The following is a 17665-nucleotide window of genomic DNA, read 5'->3' on the forward strand; positions in this document are numbered from 1 at the left end:
GGGTGAGGTGGGGCTCTCACCTGTTGCATAGGGCAGGTTGTACTGCGCCGGCAGCAGCGAGTACCCAAGGTGGTGGTGGTGGTGATGTGTCGAGAGCAGGCGCTGAGATGGTGAGGTCCGGGGACGGTCCGCGCTCCTCTCCCCGCTGCCAGCTCCCCCGACGCTGCTGCAGCTCCCGCCGCCCCCCACCACTCCGCAGCCGCCGCGGTCCCTCTCCTGAGATGTCTTCTCACTTATCTGCAGAGTCAAAAACAAGCGGGCGCTGAGGGATGCAGGTGGGCAGCTTGCAGTGATGGGGCCAGCTCCGTCCCCACCACCTCGGCTTGGCATGGGCACCCCGGGCTGCACAGCTGCCCAAGCGGCTGCTCCACCGTGCCCCGCTGGGACAACATCGCCCCTGCCTTGTCTAAAGGCTCCCCACGGCGCTGCTGGCACAGAGTGGAGGTGATGGGATAGGTGGCAACCAGCCCAAAAGCTACGGGGAGGTTGCAGAGCTGGTCAGCAAATCCCAGCCAAGCAGCTGGGACACAAGCCAGAGGTCGCTCCAGGCCTGAGGACACGTGGAGTTGTCCCCGTGCCTCCGGACCAGCACATTTGGCTCATCCATCCCAAAAAGGGCTGCATCATGGGACTACTCTACAGACCCACGTCTCCTGAAGGAGTTGCTCCAGGCACCTTCCTGAAGCTGCTGCACAGAGCTAGGCCAAGCCAGCATGCTCCTGAGCCTCACCGTGGGCGATTTGCTCTTGTAGTGGCTGGCGTGCTGCTGCAGGATGTCCAGGGCCTTGGACTCGGAGCTGGATTTACAGCTGACGCTGGGGCTGGCTCGGGACTTGTCGCTGTCATCGCTCCCGGATGCCTTGCTCCCGTACGGGGAGAAGGAATAGCTGGAGGGAAGGTACGATCCTGGGGGGAAAGAAGGCAGTCAGGGCATGGGGACACAGTGGGTTTGCTGCACAGGAGCCAATAAGTTGTGGCTGCAACCCGGTGAACATCCCAGCAGCGGCACAAAGACCACAGCAGATGCTCCCCTGCCCACCCCCTGGTCGCTCCCAGAGCCTGACCCACAAAGACTACCAGGACACAGGTACAGCCTGGGGAGGGATGTCCCCCCAGGGTGAGATGTCCCCGAGATGGCCGTGGCTCCCTACCTGGGTAATTCTGCATCATGACCGTGGGCATGGCCCGGTAGCTGGGGTGGTTGGGGTCGTACGACTGGCTGTAGGAGTAGCCGTGCATGTAGGGGATGTAGGACTGATGCTGTGTGAGGGGTGAGGACACGGGGACGTGGACACTGGGTCTGGGGTCCTTTCCCACCATGCGAGCCTCCTCGGTGGGGGTCAGTTTGCACTCGGAGCTGGTGCTCTCCTTCCCGTCCTCCTTGGACACATCTTTGCTGCGATTTCTTTCTTCCTTCAATTTTCTGTCCCGCTCCTCTTTCCACCGCTCATCCTCCGTCTTGATGTCCGAGTACTTTGCAGGGTAAACGTAGGTCCACATACGGGGCTCTGCTTCCTGCAAGAACCAGATCAACGTCAGAGCAGCTGCCTCCCCCTGGCCCTACATGCCCCAAAACTGGGCTGGACTGGGAAGAGACCAGAGCAGCCCCCTCCCTTCCCCAGCCTCATCCTTGCCAGCCCCAAAAGAACCTCGTGGAGTCCCATCACGGCAGGAACAAGTCCTGGAGCAGAGGACAACACACGTTCTCCACACTGACGGCCCCAGCCAACCTATGGGAGAAACCCCACCGAGGGGACAGTGAACGAGCACTGCATTACCTGTCTGTACCAGAGCACGGGGTCCACCTCCGCTTGCCGGCCACACTCGGAGCCAGCCTTCGTCTCAGCGGTCTCCTTCCCGAGGTGGCCGGCCTCGCTCAGCTTCACCTTCAGTCCCTCGGCCACCTGGCTGCCAGACAGCTTGGACGAGTCCTCCAGCTTGGGGATGATGACGGATTTGGCCATGTCGGCACCTCCCTGCTCCTTGGCCTTGCTCAGCCCCGACTTGACGAGGTCCGTGAGGCTCGGGGCCTTGGTGAGCGTCGGGGGCATGGGCGGCTTTTGCTTCCACTCCTCCTTGAGAGCTGCCTCCCTCTCCTTCAAGCCCAGCTCCGCTTTCTTCTCCAGCCCTCGCTGCTGCTGCTGCTCCAGGCTCTGCCGCTGCTTCTGCTGCTCCTCATACTGCTGGCGGTAGGCAGGGTTGGTGCTCAGCAGGTGAGCGTGGTAGCCCTGCTCGTTGTAGCCGTAGGGCGGCACGTAGGCGTACTGGTTGTAGTAGAGGGACTGCATGTACATGTTGGGGCGCTGCTGGATGACCGAGGGCTGCTGGCTGGAGCTGCCGAGCTCTGCCTTCTTCTCTTCGCTGCCCTCGCTCTTCACCTTCACCTCCGGGTTCTCCTGTTCCTCGTCCTTCTTCAGCTTCAAGGCTTGTGTCTCAGCCGCAGCCTGGCTGCTGGGGTTCAAGGGACCTGGGCTTGCCTGGGGGTAGCCAGGGGAGTAGTAGGTTTCAAAGCCTTGGTAATAGGGAGACTCTTTGCTCTGGGGTTGTGGGGGGAAAAGAGCTTTTTTGGCGCCTTCCTTGACCAACTGCTCTGGGTCCTTCGCCTTCACGCTCTCCAGCTTGCCCTCCCCATCCTCCCCAGCGTCGGAGATGTCCGAGTAGGCTGGGCTGTTGGTTTTCACTGAGCTCGCCTCTGCCCCGTTCTGAGTGACGACGTGAAGCGGGGTCATGGGTTGGGCCGGGTTGGTGTTCTCCAGCCTGCTGGCACCACCGATGGAGGGGCTCGGGGCGTTGTCAGTGAAGCTGTAGATCTTATCTGCCTCAGCCTTGATGCTGGCAAGCCGGCTCTGGTGGGGGTCGGACGAACCGTTCAGCAGTCCCTCACCTTTTGTCCCGAGGTCGCTGGATTCTCCCCGGAAGGGGCTCTTGCCTTCCTCTGCTCTGCAGACCTTGCCGGGGGTCAGAGGGTTTTCCACCTCTTTGGGCTCCTTCTTCTTCTTGTCCTTCTTCTTCTTCTCCTTGGAAGGGGTGAGGGCGGGGTTGACAGTGAAGGGCTCTCCCATCACTGTAGGTTTGGGCTGGATGGGTTTGAGCTGAGGGCTGTTGGGCATGGTCTGGACCACGGCGGTGGTGAGGCCCGTGGAGGAGCCAGGGCTGGCGGCGGTGAGGGTGGCCGTCTGGAAGGTGTAAATTGGCTGGGGGGGAATGGCTGGTGCGATGGGTCTGGCAGACTTCAAGCTTTTGGAAGGCATCTTTTCCTGCTTAGCACCAGATGCCTTCTTGGACTTGTCCTTATCAACACACCTCTTCTCCAGCGAGTCAAAGCCATCGTTACTCGTTTCATCGGCCACCGAGGGCCCGTCCTCAGAGCCGTCGTTGGACAGGGCACCCGGGTCGGTGTCTCCTTCCCCCCCCAGCTTCTTCTTGCAGGGCACCTTGGCGCTGAACTTGCTTGATGGGGACGGGCTGTGGGGCTCCATCAAACGGACCTTGGGGGTGGCCGAGCGAGCCGGGGAGAGCGAGCCCTTCTGCGAGACGGCGGCACCGTTGCAGCTCCCGATGTCGGCGTGCAGGGAGGGCTCCTCGCCGTACTCGCTGTCCACATCTGCCTCCAGCTTGCTGTCATCGTCCGTGTGCGCGTGGGCCTGGTGGTACTTCAGCCCGTTGATGTGCTTGTACTTCTTGTTACAGTTGGGGTGGGGGCAGTCGATGAGGATGGGAGAAGGGCAGTTTCGGTCGAGGACAGCCGGCTCCACCTTCACCGTGGCGGGGGGCACCGCCGCCGAGCCCATGGAGTTTGTGCGGATGCGTTTGCTGCCCTTGGAGTCCTCCGAGCTGGAGTTCAGCTCCATGTCGGAGAGGGGTTTGCTCTTCCGCTTGGTGACGGAGGAGGGACTGGCCTTCACGTCCTCCGCCGTGCCGCTGGGCGGCGTGCGGTGGTCCGAGGAGTTCTGGCTTCCCCGGCGCCCTTTGCTGTTGGCTCCCGCCCGGGTCTTGCTGCTGTTGCTGGTCCCTTTGCTGTCCGAGGCGGCGGCCGTCTCGTTCACGGGCGTGTTGCTGTTGGGGCGCATGCGCTTGCCTCTGCCCCGGCCGTTGCGCATCTCCAGGTCGCTGGTGGGAGAGTCGCAGAACCTGCGGAGAGGAGGATGAGAATTTTATTACACGATGGCCCTGCCACGCTTCCCAGGGGAAGGGGCCCAGAGGTGGACGAGACCCAGCAGGTGCTTACCGGGGAGGCGCCCAGTCGTGCTGCGTGCAGTCGAGCAGCGTCCCCACGTACGTCTTGTTCCTCCAGGTGACGTTGACCACCAGCATACCTGCAAGGCGAGGGGACAGCGTCACACGCATTCACGGCTTGAGGGGTACCACGAATGGAGCTCAAAGCCCCCAGGCTCCACGGGTGGTGGTGGTGGCAGTGGGAAGGTGACCTCCGGGGAGCCAGGGCTGCCCGTGTCCCCACGGAAAGGCCGGCGGAGGGGACGCTGCCGCCACTAGATGGCAAGCTGAGCCCGGCGTCCCTGCGCATCACCCGCCTCTGATGGCCACCCCACGGCCCCGCACTGGGGCAAGGAGAAGCCAGCTCTGGGGAAAAGCCCTGTCCCCTGCTTCGCTTTGCTCCTGCGCCCCCAGGACACCCAGGGAGACCCCCGGTGAGGCGTCAGCCCCTCGATGCCGCACCTGGGACCGTGTGAAGGTGTCAGGCAAGCTGTGCAACAACGGTATTGAAAACCACCAGGAGAGTGGACATTTCAGCTTTGGGCAAGGAAGAGAAACAGCCCAGTGAGCACAGAGCCGGAGGAGAGCCCTGCCGAGGATGCAGCCTCAGCCTCTTTGCTGGGGGTCTTGTGCAGCATCTCCTGGCTCTCCCCAGTGCTGCACGTGGGTAAGACCCAGCCTGCGCCCGCCCCGGCACTAGCACCTTCACTGGCCTCTCGTGGCCAGCAAGCTGCAAGTGCTTCCACAAGAAAGCAATTACACTAAATAATCTCAGGCCATTAGCAGAGTGAAACTCAAGTGGATATTTCCTCCCAGCGATGGACTGCTCTGATTACTGCATAACTAATTTGACCAGGAGCAGAGTCCATTGCGCTGAGTGCATTTATCTGAGCAAGGTAAAACTTGGGAGATAGAAATCTCATTTACAAGGGCAGACGAGTGCAGCTAGATATACAGCCGCACGGCCCTGGAAGATGGATGGAGCCGAGTGAGCCCAGAGCAGCTGTGCCTGAAGCACATTTGTAAATCTCGGTCCACATCCTCGCTTGCGAGGTGCCAGCAGCCAGCTGCAGGCTTTGGAGTGATAATGTACAAAGCGGAGAGATGCTCGCGGAGCTGTGGCCCGAAACGCGGGTTTCCTAAACAACAAGCAAAAGCCAAGTGCTCTCTGTTCCTCCTGGAACACACCGGCAGCTCCGATGGCAGCAGGTCACGGGAAGGGGAAGCAGATCAGCAGGAGGGGAGGACGTGTCCTGGCTCCGGAGCAAGGCGCAGACCTCATGAGGCAGCGGATGCGGGTAGGACACATGCAGGGAACGCAGCAGGCAAGAAATGAGCAGCGAAACCAACATGGGGGCCACAGCCCCACACGAGGAGAACGTGGGGAGAGAGGGGGTGCTGATCCCAGCATGAAGGGTGCCCACGACGCCCGGCCCAAGCCCCGAGCCCCAGCACAGCTCATCCTTCCCCCCGCCAGCTCTTTGAAGGCAAGCTGCAGCCACAGCCATCAGCCGCCCGTCCCCCTCCGCCTTCCCGCGTGCTGCTAGAAGTTAATTGCGTGACAAGCCACCAGAGGCTCTGCACATCCCAGGGCTGGCGTGTGATATTAGAAAGGACGTTCTGGCGTTCCTCCCTGCTGCCGTGAGCACAGCAGATGAAAGACGGGGGCTGGCACGCTCGGTGGCCGCCCCTTCCTCCCCTCCGCAGCAGCAGCCCGGCGCGGGGCGAAGCACAAACCCCGCGCCACGTCCCAGCCTATATTTAACCCGCTGCAACCAATCGCGCCAAATCCCCTCCTAATCCTCCGACAATAACCCAGGACAATTTAAAGCAGGGGGATAGATGCTAAGCAGCTTTTTAACCCGCCGTCCCCTGTGGCAGGAGGGGATGCTCGCGGATGCAAGGACGGAGAGCAAGGAGCAAAGCCCTGCACTCGGCGCAGGATGGCAACGTGTCACTGCTGTCCCCGTCAGCCTTTGTCCTTGAGCAGAAAAGCCCTGGGATGCATCGGGCTCTGCTTGAGGAAGCTCTCCCTGTTCCCATGGAGGGCTGGAGATGCTCAGGCACAAAGAGCCAGCAGCCTGCAGCCCCTGCGATGCTGCTGTGCTGTGCGAAGCCCGCTGGGATGACTCCAGCCCCACCTGCCTGCACGGGAAGGTGACACTTTGGGAGCGCTCCAGCGATCGATCCCGCCCAAGCCTGGCTGCAAAGCGCTAATGTCACTGCAGCAGGGCCCAGTCGCACCCGGCAGGGGAATTACAGGAGGGCTGACGCTGCTGGGCTGCTGCTGAGGAAGGCGGCAGTGGTTTTTGCCGTTTTCCTCCACAAATAAAGGCAGGGAGAGGCAGCCTGCACAAAGCCAGGAGCTGGCACGGGAGCAGGGCCCTGTGATGGATGCTTCAGCTTCACACCAGCTTCAGCCCAGGCAAGGCTGTGCAACACTGCTGGAGGAGCTGTGCCTGCGAAGGGAGCCCTCTCCCCATGGCCTGAAGCCCCTCCAGGAGATGCTCCAGGATGGTCAGGGATGGAGCGGGGCCCCAGGGGTCGCACCGAGCCCCCATCCTCATCCTCCCAGACAATCGACCCCGGCTGAGCTCCCAGAGGAGCACGGCACAGCAGGTCGCAGCTCGAGAGCCTCCTTGTAAACAAGTCCCTTAATCCAGCGCCCGGCGGCTGAGGCCAGCCCAGCTGCTGTTCCCCAGGGCAGCTCCACGCGTGCCTGAGGGAGTTCGGCACCGGCAACAGCCCTGTCTGGAGCAGAATATTGCTCACCTGTTGATAAAACAGCCTTCACACCAAGCTGACAGATGCTGAAATAAACAGTGCTTTGAGAGTGATAAGCAGTGCATTAGCTCTACCCGAGCTCCCTGCCTCCCCGCACTGTCAAGCATTCTGCCAGCAAATATTAGATAGGAAGCGGCCGCGCTGTGGGAGTACCAGGAAATTATGCATAATAAAGCTCCACTTCTCTCCGACGACGTGCGAGCAGCCGCCTGGCTTCCAGGGCTGATGCCTCCCCCTCCGATGGGTGCCAGAGGGGAGGCAACTCTTCACCTGCCATCGCTGATCTGAAGCCGAGAGCGGTCACGGCCACGCCGTCATGGTTTTTGGAGGCTTCAAAGGGCTGCGCTGAGCCCGGGCAGGCTGCTGAATGGCTCGGCAACCTTGGAGGGGATTTACAATCGCTCACGACTTTTGGAAATGCCATTAATGCAAATGAGAAATCCATATTCCCAGGCTCCTCTCCCTTGCTGCATAAGGCTTAAAAACTCATCTGTTTCTGGGTTCAAGTTCTCATGGCTACGAACGACGGATTTTGCTCACAGGGGATTGTGTCTCCCCCTCTGATGCCCCAAAGCCCAGCTCCAAGCAGTGCAGTTGTGGCCCACCCCCGATTTAAAGCAGCCCCAGCAGGACCCTCAGCAGCAATGCTGCTCCCAGCCACAAGGCAGGGCTGCAGGATCCAGCGAGGCAGCGCGCCGGGCATGCAAAGCCAGCAGGCTGGGAGAGGGCTCCCTCCTGGTCATGGCGAGACCTTCCAGTGCCTGCCGTCGCCTCCAACCCTGCCCATCCCTATCACCTCCCAGCTGCACCCCTCCTGCTCCTCCCTCGGCTCACACCATGTCTCCGAGCTCATGCTGGGATTTTGCAGGTTGGGCAGAAACAGGAGGCCGCTTGCCTCGTTCCTACAAGGGTTTGAAGCCCAGACAGAAGCTTGTTTGGGTCACACACAGCCCGGTCAGGTGGGATCTGGTCTGGTCCTGCTCCTGCTGAGCGTGGGCAGGGATCTGCTGGCCCACAGGTGACACCAGCGGGGAGGATGGAGGAGAGCCGGGAGCTAACGAGGCAGCGAGCGGAGCGATGCTCTCCGGTATAATTAGATCAGTTAATAGTTGCTGCAGATCGAAATCGCACCTAACAGAATTAGGGAAACTGCCAAGACAGCTGCTCCCATGAAAGGCATTTAACAAAACACATTCCCTGCACAAGACGGGCTCAGTGAAGGGGCGGCCGTGCATGGAAGCTTCCTCCATGGTGGGACAGCCAGGGGTGGAGAAGATGATGGTCGTGGCCATGAGACACTTGGACAAGGTTGGAGGATGTCATGGAGCTCCTCGGAGCTTCACACTCCCTCCTCTGATGGACCAGCTCTGCTTGTCCTTCCGAAGATGCGGCAGGCTTTGTCTTTATGACACCTTCTCCACAATTTCATGGCCATGAGGACAACCCAAAAAGCATTTCATGAGAAAAGGGAGCCACGCTGCCTTCCCCCATGCAGCCGACCCCTTCCAAGGAAGAGTTCACATCTTCAGCAGCCAGAGCTGGCCGTGAGGCAAACCCACTGGAAGAGGAGCTGTGAAGCCGGATGAGCCCAGATACACTTTTGCAGGCACGCACAGAGCGGTGCCGATCCCCTCAGCTTCTTGGCGTGGTCAGGAGCGAGTGGAGAGGAGCAGCTGGCAGGAAGGTCAGTGCTGGAGCGATGACCGCGGGGCAGAGATCCCTGAAGGCCAGCTGGCACGGCCGAGCTTCGCTGCTGCTCCCGCTGCCTTTCCCCAGGGTCCGGTGGGGCTGAGGCCCACGGAGGCTCCGCTGAGGCTGCGGCATCGCGAGGATGGGGACAGAGATGGAGCGTGGTGGGGTGGAGGTGGGAGGTGCCGCAGAGGGACTCAGCCGTGCCGAAGGACACCTCGTGCAGCTCTGCAGACCTGCCTTGCCCTGCAGCCCTTCTCCATCAGTGGGGCGAGGAGAGATGCTCGCCACATCTCCTCCAGCAACGCCCCTAACCCTGCCGGGAGAGAGGCGCCAGGCAGGGAACTGCTGAGAGGGGGATGGATTCACCCTGAGCTTCCAGGTGTACACAGCCGAGCAGGAGCGGTGCCACTGCTACGGGAGCTGATGTACGTGGCAGACTGGGAACGACCGAGGGAAACAGCAGGGTTTGTATTCTGCGTGACAGGAGTGCAGGGTTTGCTGCAAAAGCCATCGCTCCTGACAGCAGGAACCAAGCCGCAGCCAGCAGAGGCAGGCAGAGAAGGATCTTTGCACAAGTTCATTGAATTACTGCGGACTAAAAATAGCCGAGCTGCAGGAATCGCAGCGCGCCTCCGAGGCAGGGTCTGAGCCGAGAGCTGCACAGGCGAGGGGAGATGCAGCAGGACAGGCAGAGCGCGGCGGCTGGGGAGGAAGGGGAGGCTGCACACAAACACCCAGCAATGATGCTGAGGGAGAATGGAGCTGGGAGACCAGCAGCACGGCCGCCTCCTTCGAAGGATCGGAGGGCCCCGCGCAGCCACCAGGGCTCGTGCGCTTTGTGGAGCGATGCGGAGCTGCCATGGGAGCAGAGCACGGTGCTGGCACGGGCAGAAGGTTAGCACTTGTATGGCAGCTCCCCAGAGTGCCTCTTGTAAACCCCCAGCCCTGAAAGCCTGGATGAATCCTGCTCCGCTGCTTGCACTTCAACACCTCCCAGCCAGCCGCGGGGGCTGAGGGGAGGTGTTTTGGCTCTCTGCCTCCCGCGGCCTCGGGGATGCTCTGTTTGTTCCTCCTTGCATGGCCAAATGGGCTCCGCTGTCCACCACACGCACCTTTTTCCAATTTCCACCAAAAAATACAAAATAAAAAATCTCTCCAAGCTCTCATCAGCCCTCCCCATGGGGGGCTCCAACTGTGCCAGTAAAACCAGAGCCCTGGGGCTTTCCAGCTGCAGCTCAGGGGGGTTCTGGAGTCACACAGGACCTCATCACCTTGGAAGCACTGCTGCTGGGCTGGTGCTGACCCTGACGGCTTCCCAGGCAGATCCCACAGCCCTGGGCCCAGCAGAGCAGCAGCTGCACGGCCGCTTGTTCCCTTGTCCTCACCAGCAAGGCGAGCTCCATGACGAGGATCCCCGGGGTCTGATTTTACAGCCTGTGGCTTCCTCCTGCCTTGGGAGCAGCAGAAAAAACCACCCTGACAGCTCCCCGCTGCCTCAATTCAGACGAATTTTTCCATAGTGAGCAGAAGGGGAAGCAGGGAGGGCTGAGGAGCGTGAGACAGCTGGAGGTCCCCGTCCCAAGCTGTGCTGGAAGCGGGCCTCCAAAGGAGCTCTTGGTTACTGGCCGAGGCAACCTGTCAGCTGGCCCCTGTCACCTCTGCTCCTCCTCACCTTTGTGCCTCTGGGCTCTGCTTCTGCTTCCAGAGCCAGCTGAAGCCAGACGAACGCGAGGAGTTCACCCCAGGCCTCCAGAAGCAGCAACCTCCCATGTCCCGAGGAGGCTGGAGGGAAGGCCAGGTTCCAGCGCTCGCCGTGGTCCGCTGAGCCACCTATTCATCCCTGTGTGACTTGGCAGAGCCCCAACAGCAACTAAAACCCATCAAAGGAGCTGGGAAAGCAAACCAAGCTGTGCGCAGATGAGACGAGCTCCAGCGGAAAAAGGTTCGATTGGCTTGGCAAGAGAGACGAGAGCCTGATCTCCTGTCGAGTCTATTTTGAAAGCTCCGCTGGGGTTTTTTAATCCAGCAGGAGATTTCTGCTGCCTCCCAGGGCTTGAGCGCTTTTGTGACAGACCTGCAGGTTGCCAAGTAGAAATGAAGTCAACTCTGTCGAGTTCCCATTCGGGCTGGCATGGCCTCTCCTCTGGCACCTCCAGGAGCAAGTTAGCTCTTGCAGAAAGGCAGAGAAATGGCAGCTTAGATTTTCGCCCACTGTCTGGGCGACAGGATAACACAACGTGCTGGGCTGACGCAAGTTTTGGCCTGTTACTCCCTTTGCTGCACAGACTAAGAGCTGCTCCCACGCAGCTACTCTGTCCTGACCACCCAAATTGCAGCAGAAAGCCCAAGATGTGCCAACGAGCAGCACAGCAGGGACAGGGGAAGAAAGGGATTGCCCCAGCTCCACAATTTCGTTCTCAGAGAGCAAAAAGCTCGCCGGTGCCACTTACCGTCCTCAGTCTCCTGCCAGACGATGCCCTCCAGGTTCACGCTGGTGCCAGGCTCGCAGGGGCCGAGGCACTCGGGCTCGGTGGCCAGGGCCACGTCGCAGGTATTCACCCCCACGGAGCGGGTGCGTACCATGATCTGCTCGCAAGGCGACGAGATGTCGTTGTTGACCACGGGGACGAGGAGGTGCAGGGGCAGCACTGCGGGCGTGGAGACCGGAGACTCCATCTGCAGGGAAAGAGAAACAGGCCGGTCACCACCGGGAGGGGAACAAGTATCAACAGGCAGCTACATTTCTGGAGAACCTCGAGCCCAGGGCAAGCGCCAGGAGGCGGTTCAGGTCCCACACCCCAACGGAGGACAAGGATCTCGTCGGTCTTTCCCACCCCGGCGTGCCCACAGCCACGTAACCCCGCAAAGCCAGCGCTTTGTAGTCATGCAGATCACGCCCCTCGGCCCCCCGCGGGAGATAGCAGCTCTGCTGCTGAGAGCCGGTGCCAAGTTCCTTCCCCGACCGCTTCTGCTGGTCAGCGTGCCTCCTGGCCAGCGCTCAGATGTTAACGCAGTCCGTGACTTTGGACCCAATGGCTCATTAGAAAAAAATTACAGGCTTCTGCTCAACTGGCAGGACAGGCCCAACGAGCAGCGGTCTCTCTGCGGTGCCCGTGAAAACCAACATCCTCCTCCTCCCACAGCTACCCCGTGACCATCCAGAGCCACACATCCCCCTCCTCCACGCGCGCCTCGGCTCCGGATACCGAGCGCCTTGCACGCGGAGAGCTCGGAGAGCCAGCAGCACAACACAGCCAGCATGAGCGTGGCCAAGGCACGGCCGAGCTACGGGAACAACGGCGTTAGGAGAGGGAGGGCTGGCGCTGCTTCTGCTGCTGGGCCTTCAAGCCAAGCCACCCGCAGGCGGGCAGCACGTTTGGGGCTGGCTGCCCCTCCCCTGCTCAGTCCCCTCTCTCACAAGGAGGTTTGCAATCTCAGTAAGACGCCGAGCAACCTCAGAACAGAAGCAGGCTGAGGAAAATAATCAAATCATCAGCAAGCGCTGACCTGGGTTTCGGTTTCAATCGGGGGATGATCTCTCTAGAGCATCCAGCCCTGCACCGAGAGACATCTTCCGAAGCCTCTGCTGAGCTGAGCTGATTACAGCCCTGCAGAGGCCACGTTTGCTGGTCACCGAGGGGACACGGACACCCCCACGGCCACATCCAACCTCGCTGCTGCCTCTCCTTGGCCAACGTCGCTGAGCACAAAGTGCTCAGCCTGAACTGGCACCAGCTGCCAGAATTACCTGTTGACGCTCACACCTTACACCACCCTGCCCCAGGGTTTACACGCGGCCACCCTGCAGCTTCCTGCACCCCCAAAGCCTCTCCAAACCCTGGGCGATGCAAAGCACCCGAACAGGAGCCAAGGCGCCGCAGTGACCGCGTGGCGGAGCGGATCGCGCCTGCCAGCAGGGGACACGAGCACGGCCCTCCCGGACAGCGTGGAGGTCTTCAGGCTCTGGTGGATGTTTGCTCTTCCAGCCGTGTCCTCCTGCAACCGTCCTCTGCCTGCAGGGCTCATCGGGGCGCATCCAGCCCGTGAGGCATTACCGATGGCCCGGAGGTTTAAAGCAGCAGTGGCTGGACCCCGCTCGCTCGCTCTGCGTGCCGGCAGCACCAGCTCCCCCAGGAGCCCTTCCCCAGGTCTCCAGCACAGCCCCTGAGGCCACCCAAGGGCCAGCTAGTCCTGCAGGAGGTTTTTGGCATAGAAAGCTCACCCTCAGACAGCTCAGCCCCCCAAGCACGCCAAGCCCATCCTGTGCATCTCAGCGGATCCAGGGCAAGAAAGATGCTTGAAGGAGGCAGCAGGCTCCTCTGGAGGGGGGCCAAGAAAGCAAACTGCTCCCGAACGCTGTGCTTTCCGAATCCGTGCGAGTTCCCCTGCAATGAAACACGCGGAGAGGAGCGGGGAAGGGATGCGTGGCTTCGGTGGAGCCCTCGCCCCCAGCACCCCGAGCCTGCGAGCAGCGGCCAGCTGCCTGCTTGTGCGTGCGGAGGAGAGGAAGGGCACCTGTGGGTTTTGAAACTGTTCAGCTTCCTTCCACTTTGCAACAGAAACCACAGTGCAGCACAGGAGCGTTTAATTACAGTTCCAGCTCTGCTAATTATCGCTTGGTCACATTTGTAATCTGCATTACGCCACAGCGCATAATAAGCAGCTCGCTGCGATCTCTCTAATAAGCGAGGAGGCTTTATGGGATTTCATATTTCACCCTGCACTGGAACAAACAGAGCCTCATTTATCAGCCATTGGGAAAAGAGGCAGCTTGCCTGCTCTTGCCCAGAGCTCGAGAGCAAAAAAGGCCCAGGGGCCGGGCAGGAGCAAAGCCCCCAGAGCTGGGGACACGTCCCAGGCAGGCGACAAACCTGAAAGCCAAGGCAGAGGAAGAAGCGGGCAGATCAATCCCCAAATTCCCCCCGCCACCCCCCCGCATGCCTCTTATCTCCCAGCGCCGCAGCTTTTCATCCTCCTGCTTTATGGAGGCGAGCAGATTCGCCTGCTCGAGGCTGGGGGCAGCGGCAGCGCACGAGGGCTGATGTGGGGAAGGAGAGCAGCAGGCAGGCAGTCTCGCCGTGGGAAATAACTGCGTGGCACGGGGGCCCTGGGTACCGTCGACCACCCTCACCCTCTGCCATGGGGCAGGGTGCCAGGAGCTGCTGCTGTCCCTGCCATCTCCCCCAGGCAGCGAGCATGGGGCTGGGGAATGGAGCAGGCTCCTCAGAGCAAGCCCTGCGCTGCTGCGGCTTCCAGCACCCGGCACACACACACACCCCTGGGCAAATCCCTTAGTGATCCTGGGCCTGAGATCCCCTTTTGGCAGAAGGGGATTTCTTTCTCTTTCCTTGCAGGGTTGGTGCTAAGATTCGGGAGCACAAATGCAGCCGGAGGGAGCTTGTTTGTCCTCCGACAAGAGTTCAAGCAGGACGATGTTTCCCATGCCGGCTCCGGCCGTGCACCCGCCCCAGCCGAAGCCTCGCTAATGAAAGCCCTTTGTGTTCCTCGCCGAGGCTTTCCCATCACGAGGAACGTGCTCTCACCACCGCCGAGGACAGAGGTGGAACGCAGCCAAGCCCGGCGAGCGGCGGCCAGCACGATGGGAAAAAGCAGCTCCTGCCATCCCGGAGCCGCACGCCGCAGCCTCGTTAGCGTCCCTTGGCGTTAAGGGGACGCTACGTCTCCAGGGCAGCCATCAGCTAACGGCAGAGAGAGGGGAGGGCACAAAAAAATCAAACCACGGGGCTAGTTTTGGTGCCAACCTCTGAACCACCTTGCAGGGTAAAAGCAGGACTGGTATTTATCAATGTTTTAATTTGCTCACAAAGTCATCCAGGCACGAAAAGTGTGTTTCTGGGCACCGAAAGCCAACAGATGCACCCAAAAAAAACAGGAGAAGAGCAACCAGCGCTGCACCTCAGAGGGCAGAGGTGTCAGCAGCCGTGAGGTGTCAGCGTGCCAGCAGAGCTGCAGTGCCACGCACCCGGCAGCGAGCATCCCGCGGCGTGAGACTGCCTGGAAGGGCCCTGCAAAACCAGAGACAATAAGAGACAGTCAGTGCTGGGCACAAGCTGGGTGGCGAGGACCAGCCGCGGAGCAGAACTGCTCCGTTGCAGAAGAGTTGCTTGAGGCTGCAGCCGACGCTTCCCACGTCCTCACCAGGCTCAGAGCGTCAGCTCTTTTGGGAGCGTCAGCGCTGTCGCTCCTGCCCTGCCTGCTCAGCACAGCCCCAGCAGCTCTGCTTTTTCCTATTACAGCCTGGGAACAAGAGTTTCAAACTCCTTGAGGTGAGGTAACCATGGAGTAGATCCATCCCACAGGTGAGCACCTTTGGTTGGCACCTCCAAAGCTGAAGCCGCAGCACCTGAGGTGCCTCTGCCCTGTGCAGGTGACCTTGGCTTTCCAAGGATTGCCAAGAGGTCTTCTCCATCCTGAGCCCCAAAGTTGGGTGTGCAGAGCATGAACCACTTGCAGAGCATCTTGGGGATGGGAGGAGCCAAACATCTTCATGGCAAGGAGCTGAGAGGTTCCTTTGGGCCATGTCCTGCCCCCCAGTGCCACCAAATGCCACTGGCACAGCCCTGGGCGCAAGGACACAGCTGGCAGCACGGTCCTAGGCACCGACCCCAGCACCGCCACCCACTGCCCTTCCCTCCTGCCCACTGACATCAAGATGGGAAAAAAACAACAAAAAAACATGTTTTAGGAGAAATCTCCCCTTCCCCATCCTGGAAAAAAGCCAGCTTCAAGCCTCACGTCAGACATTTTAACGCATAATTAAATGCTGTTTGGGTAGGAGATGAGGATTTTTCCAGCCCCTGCTGCTCAGCGTGCGGAGTCCTCTAAAGGAGCGTTTCTTGGCCCAGGTTTCCCCCCTCCCCGGCCCATCGCTGGGGGCTGCTGGGTCAAGTGCAGCATCGCTGGTGCCAGCCCTGAGCCGGGAGGGAGTCAGCGAGACCAAAACCACAGGATTGGGTCTTTCAGGTTTCTTCCTGATGACAGCAAGGAGGCAACCAGCTCCCGCTGTCCTCAGGGATCACGGCACTGCCCCAGCTGCCCCCAGTGAGGTGGGCCTGCCAGGAGGAGAGATTTAGGGTGGATGCCTGGAAAACCAGCAGCCCAGCAGGCTACCCAAGGAAAGCCACCGGGGCTCAGCTCCACGAGGAGGACGGAGCCACGTGTGTCCTTGCAGCAGGGCTGGGAAATCGCTGCCTTTTGGGAGCGGCCCCCAGGCTTCATCGCCGCCCCCCCACAGGCCTGCGCCGTGCTTTCTCTCCCCGTCACCGCTCTCCGCTGGGTAAATCCCTGCTCGAACACAGCCAGGCTTATCTCAGCACTTGCAGCATTTCGAGATCAAGAGGAGGCAGACGCTGCAGAGCCACAGTCTTGCATGTTACTGCGCCTTCAATAAAGCCAGGAATAGCACCCAAGACAGACGTGCTGGCACCGAGTCACCTGCTCCAACCGTTTACGAGACTACCAGAGCTGCTCCAGCAAAAGAAAATGAAAAAAAAAGGTGTCTTGGAGAGGAGAGAGGTGGCAAAGAGCAGCCACAGAGGGGACAGGTGACAGGAGCAGGAGTGGGGAAGGAGAAGGCTGGGATGGCAGCCCCATGGGGTGACAATGGGATTGGTGTTGGGCCAGCTGCTGCCACCGACCCGTCTGCACGACAGGAGGAGCAGCAGGCTCACCCCTTCCTTGAAATAGAGAAGCACCACGGCTCGCTCCCACACTGCAGGGTGGCTGCGGGAAGCTGGCAGGGCCGCCCGCCTGGCAGCTCCGCTTCCTTGGGTCACCCTTTTTGTTGTTTTTCCCCCCAGTTTCCCTACCTCAGTCTTGCGAGTCTAAACCTCACTTGGCCCCAGCGCTTCGCACCATGGCTCGGCCGCACAGGCAGCGTGCAAACTGGGAGTGTTAATAATTAAGTCATTTCATTAATTAGTGATGCCCATCCGAGCACGAAGTCTTGCACAGCCCAAGCTCTTCTCTTTAGCAAGCCGCAGCGTCTCTAAGACTACCATGTCCTAGGAGCAGGCCATACCTGGCAGTGGGATTTCTACGACTGCAGTATCTCTAAGACTACAAAATCCTAGAAATATTTCTAAGCATTTCCACTATTTCTAAGAAATATTCCTTAAAAGTATTTCTATGACTATAAAATCTTCAAAAATAGCTTGGCCAGATGCAGACCAGGCTGCAAAGCCTCAGAAGCGGGAGCTGGAGCGGCGAGAGCAGCTTGCAGGAGACCTGGGTGCAGGAGCAGCAGATGGGACTTTGCTCAGGACACCAAATCCTCCTCGCCTCTCCCAGCCCCGACTCGGTTTGGACACGGTGTCGGAGGAGGAGAATTTGATGGTTTTGTCCTGGTGGCTCCCGGGAGAGCAGCGATTGTGCTCAGCTCTGGACATCTCATTACCGAAGAGGATACGGATAAATTGGAGGAAGTTCCGAGAAGAGGACAAAAACAAGGAGGAGGCTGAAGGGATTGATTCGGAAGAGGCAATTAAAGAGCTAAAAATACGGAGAGCTCGGTTCAGTGACAGCTAACAGGGGACACGACCGTAATCGACAGCTCCGTGGGGAATGAAAACAAGCAGAAGGAGAGGAATGGCGCAGGGTGATGCAGAGGGTAAGAGCAAGGAGGACTGGGATGAATTAAGGACAGGAATGTTTAAGAAAGGCATTGGCCACAGCCTCCTGGCAGTGAAACTGTTCCTGAGCACACGAATGCTTTCCAACGGGGAAAATCCTTCATCCTTCCCCGCCCTCCTCCTCCCCTCCCCACATCCCTCCACGGCTGGACCAGGAAGTTCATAAACAAGCAGATACAGAAAAAATCCTTCATTCATCTCCTCGGCCTATCTACAAAGAGCAGTCGGCGAGCTGGAGTGTGTTCTGAGCAGCTCTCCTGGGCAAGAAACCCAGCTGCCTGCAGCTACAAGCGGCGCCGGGTACTTTAAGGTCTCGTGGACTC

The 17665-nt window shown here is 60.1% G+C and overlaps 1 protein-coding gene across 4 annotated transcripts in view; it reads right to left on the minus strand.

Annotated features, from left to right (window-relative positions):
• ZNF609 (zinc finger protein 609) overlaps positions 1-17665 on the minus strand; it is a 50735-nt gene that overhangs the window by 3574 nt on the left and 29496 nt on the right. For all 4 annotated transcript variants that reach the window (XM_068696380.1, XM_068696379.1, XM_068696382.1 and 1 more), the window contains exons 3-8: positions 11142-11367; positions 4229-4316; positions 1779-4131; positions 1152-1515; positions 731-906; positions 21-237 (exon numbers count right to left, since the gene is read on the minus strand). In XM_068696380.1, the coding sequence (XP_068552481.1) occupies positions 21-237; positions 731-906; positions 1152-1515; positions 1779-4131; positions 4229-4316; positions 11142-11367 (3424 nt within the window). The remainder of the gene's footprint in view (positions 1-20; positions 238-730; positions 907-1151; positions 1516-1778; positions 4132-4228; positions 4317-11141; positions 11368-17665) is intronic.

This window comes from Anas acuta, chromosome 12 (assembly GCF_963932015.1).
Source record: "Anas acuta chromosome 12, bAnaAcu1.1, whole genome shotgun sequence".
Lineage (NCBI taxonomy): Eukaryota > Metazoa > Chordata > Aves > Anseriformes > Anatidae > Anas > Anas acuta.